This window comes from Anarrhichthys ocellatus, unplaced genomic scaffold, assembly GCF_004355925.1.
Source record: "Anarrhichthys ocellatus isolate YVR2014 unplaced genomic scaffold, GSC_Weel_1.0 scaffold2687, whole genome shotgun sequence".
In the NCBI taxonomy this organism is placed as follows: Eukaryota; Metazoa; Chordata; class Actinopteri; order Perciformes; family Anarhichadidae; genus Anarrhichthys; species Anarrhichthys ocellatus.
The window spans coordinates 1-7,009 of NW_022282661.1; the positions used below are offsets into that span (position 1 = coordinate 1).

The 7,009-nt window shown below is 37.7% G+C and overlaps 1 protein-coding gene across 2 annotated transcripts; it reads right to left on the reverse strand.

Moving 5' to 3' along the window:
• Nucleotides 1–34: 34 nt before the first annotated feature.
• LOC116378495 (interferon-induced protein 44-like) lies at nt 35–6,788 on the reverse strand. 2 transcript variants are annotated; one of them, XM_031840384.1, is made up of 8 exons: nt 6,731–6,788; nt 5,649–5,696; nt 5,527–5,560; nt 4,223–4,406; nt 3,256–3,414; nt 2,956–3,127; nt 2,016–2,116; nt 35–1,874 (listed from the first exon to the last, which is right to left on the reverse strand). In XM_031840384.1, exons 2-8 carry the CDS (start codon nt 5,692–5,694, stop codon nt 1,707–1,709), a joined length of 864 nt encoding a protein of 287 aa, XP_031696244.1. In that variant the 5' UTR covers nt 5,695–5,696; nt 6,731–6,788; the 3' UTR covers nt 35–1,706. The 2 variants fall into 2 exon arrangements, with proteins under 2 accessions (XP_031696244.1, XP_031696243.1); XM_031840383.1 differs by having other exon boundaries at nt 36–1,874; nt 6,727–6,780.
• Nucleotides 6,789–7,009: the final 221 nt, after the last annotated feature.

Below are 7,009 nucleotides of genomic sequence, written 5' to 3' on the forward strand. Positions count from 1 at the left end.
TAGAGGATGACACATTTTAGTATTGTAAATACTGTTGAAATATAGTCGAAACGTGAACGTTCAATCAACGTCTTCAAATAGTCATTGAAAATACTTCAACGGTAAAATGCTCGCTGAGATGGTTCATCTGGACTCAACTGGTGTTCCAGTTTTTAACTTGTAACAATCATGTTGACGTTGAAACAGATAACATTTATGAGCATATAACATTAGATAGATGGATATATACTTTATTCACCCCCAGGGGGAAATTTGTTTGTAACAGCAGCAAAAATATACTTCAGCAAACGAAGTAACAGAGTAAAAATATTAAGTATAAATGCATTATACAATACAATACAATAATGATGATTGACATTGATTATGTGGCTGTTAATTCAATGTATTTATTTTGAAACATTCAGACAATTGTAAATAGCCGAGTTAGCTGAAGGCTATAAGTTTTCATGCGTATCCGATCCCTTTGCCTGATGTTGGCATCCTAGAATAATACAAATGATAACACAGCATGCAATAGTAAAGAATATACTACATTGTAATAAAAACATAAACAATGACGCTAAACAACATGAGCTGATATGATCCAATAACTAGTACAGCTTTACCCTTTATATCTTTATATACTAGGCAGACCTCTTTGTGTTTGATGAAGTTGTCCCAGCTGAGCAGATCATATTTCTTTAGAATATGGCAATGATGGAAACTGAATGGCTTCTTGTCTAACGTCTTCAGAGCTTGTTTGTAAAAGGATTCCATTGGTTTCAGGGTTGTGTTAAAACTGCTTCTCTAACGAGTGATCTGAGAGAGAACCATTGAGTGGAAGTATATTTCATATTCTGATGAACATGAAATTTGCCAAACATAACTTATTATGACCCTTTTTATGTTAGTTCTGAAGCTCATGTTTCCATCTATGTGTACTCCTAAATATTTGTATTCTGGGACAATTTGTAGTTTCTCTCCTGAGATGAGAATGTCTTGCTCTACATCTCTGCTGTGGCCTTCGGAGAAAAACATACAAACTGTTCTCAACACATTCAGTTGCTAACAACATTAGTTAAGCCAGGATGTGACCTTCCGCATAACATCTGTCACCTCTTCTGTAGTTTTACTGTTTGTAAAAATGAAGATGTTGCTTTTTCCACACACAGAAGTTGGATCATTAATGTACATGCTGAAGACGATTGGGCCCAGTATAGAGCCCTGTGGGACACCAGTTGATCGAAAAGGAGCGTGAGATATATAATTAGCAATACATATTACTAGATCAATCAAGTATAAGTCATATTACATATCTTCACAGCTAATGTTGCAAGCTAAAAAGCAAATGCTAAGTAGCGACTGCATGTTGTACTGTAAGTGTTAGCCTGGCTAACTTTAGCAAGGAAAGTGATGTTACGTAACTACAGGGCTGTAACTAAAAGCCTGTTCAACATGATTGATTTTTTAGAAGCGTAAATGATGCATGATATTGTGAAAAGGACGATTTTTTTTTGTACAGAGTAAGTAAATAGCAGTGTGTACATTACTCCTTGATTTGGTCGATATACTTCCACAATGCAAGCATTAGCTTCGTGTTTATACCAGTTATTCAGCAGCAAAGCGCCAAGGCAGGTGACAGAATTTAAGAGTCAAAATCAATGTTTTAGATGCATATTTACACATTCACGTAAATGCATGTGTAAATGTTTTGCATTTAATAAACATTACTCATTTTTGTTATTGAGGAAGTCATTTCCAAAGTTGATGATGGACATCAGTGAGCTCATGATCAGGTCGTCAGTGTCACTGTTTACTTCGGTCTCATCATGGTAGTTCTTTACGGCGAAGATACAGTTCATGGGGATTCCCGAATCTTTACTGAACTTCTCCATCTGTGTTTAAAGATCAAAACATCTCAGTTCACACATTACAGTCCAGAGCTTTGTGAATAAATACTGGAAATGTTTCGACTATCTTAAATCATATTCCATCTCAAACTCGATAAATAACTAATAATAATAATAATAATATACCGTTTCCTTCAGTTTCTTGCTCTTGTAGACATTCCTGAGATCTTTTTTGATTTCAGGACACAACTCATCAATTTTGGTGAGAATGGCCACTTGCGGAACCCCTGCCAGATGACAAATGTCACAGATGTTAATTTAATGCAACTTTCTTGACTTGCAAAATTATCTTGGCCCAGTGGGGAAATCCGAAAAGGGGCGTGGTCTCTCCCTCCTTCCTGCCTACAGGTAAACTGACGCACCGTGGAACCAATCAGAGACCTAGAATTAACAGCAGAGGTTTGGTTGACGGCACTTTTGTGTACTGATCATGTAACGACAATTTTGTGGATTTAATAAACTACACATTTTGACAACGATCAGCATTTTTCAGATGTTCGCCACAGACACCAGAACGCCCCTAAACTTAGACATACAGAGGGTTTGTACCTGTCAGCCATAGACTTTATCAGCATTGTGTGAATTTATTTGGCGAAGGCTTGAATGTGAAAAATTAACATTATCCGAATTGATCACAGCTGCAGCGAAAACTATTAAGAAACTAACAGGAGCAGGATTCTTAAATCAATTTGAGGTAATATCCTGTTAAAGCCTTATTCATGGGACTATTGCCAGGAGAATACGTTGTTTCACTGGAACTTGAAGAAACTCTGCTCATATTAAAAAATGTTTATATTTATATTATATTCTATTATATAGGCTTAATTATGTCCATACAAATATTCAATAAGAGCTCCTTCTCCGGTGTGGATGGGTCTCCATGCTGTGTAGCCGGATGAGCCTCCTGAATTTACTCCCAAAATGCTGTAGAAACTTCCAGTGATTATTCTCAACGGAGCCTCCGTGATTCAGAGAAAACAAAGAAAATGAATACTTTGATTAAAGGATATTTACTGAGTTGGATTCATCAAGCCCAAAGTGGAAAAGAATAAACATGATTCCTCACCCAGTTCAGTGGCCTCATCTCTGATTTCCTTTATTGTGGTCAGAACTTTATCATCCATCTGAGATGCTGTGTTCGCATCGATGACAGAAACCAGAATATGCACTTTGTCGTTGGCAGATGGGGAAGGGTTGTAGTATGAATCGTCTTTCGATAACTTAGAGTCAGCATTGAACTGAAAACAAAAGTCAAATCTAGTTAGAAGATGACAATCCCTAAAATGACTACAACGGAAACAGATGACATACTTGTTTGTTTGTTTACATGAATAATGTCAGAGTTTTAAAAATGCAGTAACTCTACCGTGTAACCGTTTTGCACATGTCCCTTCAACGCCCGCTTGATATCTTTCACATGGACTCTTTTTTTCCTGTAGGTGGTGTCACTCAGGCCCATCATGTCATTGAGGACAAAAGGGTAAAAGGTGTCCTGGCTTTCCTTTTCAAACTTGTAGGTTGTGTACTGTGAACCACAAATGGAGAAGAATGCAGTTATGCCTGGTTTCTCTTCAGAACCGGAGGTTGCCGCCTGTTCTCACGCTGTACTGAGCCGGAGTCGGTGTGTGTGTCAGAGTCGAGGAGGATGAGGACAAATCTCACTCCGAAACTCCTAAAGTACTGATAGCAGAACTGTTAACCCTGGACCTGACCAATACTCCATGTTTTACTCATTTAGAACCGGGTTTTGAGGGGCATCCCTAGCGACGACTGCTCGTTCTAAACAACAATGAAAAGGTTAGCATGGCTGCTGCAAATTATTCCGGATTGAGTTTCCACATTTAATGTTAACATCAGCCCGGTTTTTCCTGGGGATAGTTCTTCTTCTCCTTCAGCCATTTAATGCCTTCTTAAAAGCAAAAGAAGCTGTAATTCGCTGCTGTTAACAATGTGAGAAGTAATAAAGAGTTTTCCATCGGTTCTGACGACGGAGCCTCCATGATGATCTTTTACTACCTTCATAAGTATAAGTGCAACTCATAATTCTCGGCGACACTACCGATGGCTAGCGGGACCGATCCCCTCTTATGGTTTCGGTTGAAGCACTTCCTTTGTGCTGTAAAAGGAGGGTTGATTTTCCCGGGAGATCTTACCTGCTGGCAGACAGATCTGCTTTTAGGGAAACAATGTAAACCCTGACAATGTCATTATTCTACAGCTATTACGATGTTCAATCCACATTTACTTTATAATGATAACATAAAGAAAAAATCTATTGCTCCTTTAAAATGGAAACTGGAGACTGTGAGAAACGTTAGATACTTTCTCTGTACCTTCTTGGTGGCACAGCAATCAGAGACGTTAGCCACCACAGCATTGATGCACATTCTGCCCTTTAAGACACTTCGGACGGAGTTGATGAAACTGGACTTTCCAGCTCCAACTAGTCCATGAAGAAGAATCCTGAGCTGCTGGCCTTCAGTCTGAGGATTGTAGTCCTTCACCCACTCTTTGCCTCTGCTCAGGGAGTAAAACAACAAATGTACATCACTGAGAAGCCCAGCAGACACAAATAAGTAGTTAAATATCTCAAATTATTTCTGTACTCTTGACTCCTGTCAAAATTGGCCTCTTTTGTCAGCCGAAATACATCGGTTTTGTGTACAGGGACATGAATTGTCTGTTTGAATTTGTGTCGCTGAGGATGAAAATAATGCCAATGGAAAGTGAATTAGGATCCTTGTTTGTGGTGAACACACAAATTAAATGCATCCACGTTAATAAGCAACAGTCAGAGCAAGTGACGTACTTTATAATATCCAAAAAGATGACTGTTGACAAACAGGATTTTAACCAGAAGACCAGTGTTCAACCCTGTGTTGTGGTTTTATGGTGGTGTTTTTGTTCCCTAAACTTAACTATTCGTGGTTTTGTTCCCTAAACTTAACTATTCGTGTTTTTGTTCCCTAAACTTAACTATTCGTGGTTTTGTTCCCTAAACTTAACTATTCGTGTTTTTGTTCCCTAAACTTAACTATTCGTGGTTTTGTTGCCTGAACCTAACTATTCGTGGTTTTGTTCCCTAAACTTAACTATTTGTGGTTTTGTTCCCTAAACTTAAGTATTCGTGGTTTTGTTCCCAAAACTTAACTATTCATGTTTTTGTTCCCTAAACTTAACTATTCGTGGTTTTGTTCCCTAAACTTAACTATTTGTGGTTTTGTTCCCTAAACTTAACTATTCGTGGTTTTGTTCCCTAAACAAGGGACATGGAAAAAAAAGACAATTTGTATCCCTGTACATGAATTGCTGTGAGACTGTGTTTGTTGTGGAGCAGTTCATACTTTGGTAAAGCAGGGTTGTATAGACGGGATGGAACTGACTGAGTCAACAGGGCAAACCCTCATGTCAATGTTCAATAAAGTTTTACGATCCATGAAAGGTTTAGTTTTGGACTATAAATGGACAGACGTTGTTTTTTTGGAAATCGAGTAATTCAAGAGCAGGATTAAGAACACAAATAAGTAATTGCACAACAATGAGAAAAATGAGTATATCGTATAAAGTGAGCATGCGTTGGTAACTTGAGAGCACTTATCAGAAATAAAGTTAACTTTCAGGAAGTAGTCACTCTCACCCCGAGTTGATTTTCCTCCATGGTTCACTTAAAACTGAAAAGAACGACAGATGTTCATATGAGATATAAATCCGACAACATTTGTGTAACTTTTTATGAATGATTTTCTAAAATGATCTTACGTGGACGGGGTGGAGGAGAGCTCCGGGAAAAGGGCCACCATCCCATATCTGCAGTTAAACAGTCACATAAATCTGAGCTCAAATTTGAAAGAAATTGTGAAGTAGACTGAACAGCTTACATTACATCACAGTGTCTTTTATTCTTTTGTTACTTATTAAATTAAAATGGAAAAATAAGAATATTGAACATGTAAAAGTTGATTGGATGTATTTACAGATAAAGTTGATGAACTAATTCACAAAAACAAAATGTGCTATTTAAACATCAGAGGACGGACTTTATAGAGAAACTCAAAGCTGTTGTGAGTCCAGGGACTGATCAGAGCAGTTAATACCTCACCTGTAATAAAGTAATATATATATATTTATATATTTATATATCAGCAGAAACAACTTTCACTTTCACCTGCTACATGATCTGTATGATCTGGAACAGTCTATAAAGCTGTTCCCCAAAGACGGAGACATCTAGAACATATCATGCCGACTAAATGCCCCCGTTAGTTGAGTGTGATTGAGAATACCAGCGTTGATTATTCTTAAGGCTTCGTTCACTACGAAGGTAAATGCAACATGTAAGAAGCTCTCATTAGGATAGACTAGTTACACTTTCACTTAAATTACATCTTCATTTGGCATTTTTGAACATGGGTCCGTTGCTCTCAGTGACCTGGTCAGGGGAAGAGTTAATTCATGTTTCGACAAAATTAAAACATGAATCTCCAACACACAGAATGAAAGTAAGAGGCTCATTTTCTTTCTTCCAAATCACTCATCTTCTCCAGTCAGTGACACTGAGACACAAACAATAATAAAGTTACTCCACCTCTAAAGGTAGTCACCCCTTCCTTATTTCACATTAGTTTGATCAAAGACGTGTATTTTACAGCCCTCATAATGATAAACGCTCTGTCATGTAGCTGAGATGACTCAGAAGGAAATGACAACATGTGAAGAGTCACCCTGTGCTCTGGGACACACATGGTTTTCTGTTATCTATTAAAACGGATTAATAAACAATGAATCAGAAAATATTGTCAGATGAATCAATAGCAAGAGTAAATAGAGTTAACTCAACCTGCCTCAGACGTCCTGTTTTCCTTCTGTTGTCAAGTTTAAAATGGAGTCCAGACAGACTTTACTTTCAGTTTCATAGACTAGGAGGGCTGCATCCTGCAGAGGACCCAGCCGAAATGAGACTTCCTCTTTGTGTAACCAGCTGTATACTGTCATACAGTATATATACACAATATATATACAGTATATATATGTGTATATATATTGACAACTCATTATACAGCTCTTTTCTAAAACCTTAACAGTATATATCTCTATGTACAATCAGCTGCTTTGTTAAATAA

Coding starts and splice junctions, on each gene's coding strand:
- LOC116378495 (XM_031840384.1), bottom strand. CDS start 5,694: ATGGGATGGTGGCCCTTTTCCCGGAGCTCTCCTCCACCCCGTCCAC. Junction 3,415..4,222: donor ATTGCTGTGCCACCAAGAAG/GTACAGAGAAAG, acceptor TGTGGTTCACAG/TACACAACCTACAAGTTTGA. Junction 3,128..3,255: donor ATGTGCAAAACGGTTACACG/GTAGAGTTACTG, acceptor TTTTGTTTTCAG/TTCAATGCTGACTCTAAGTT.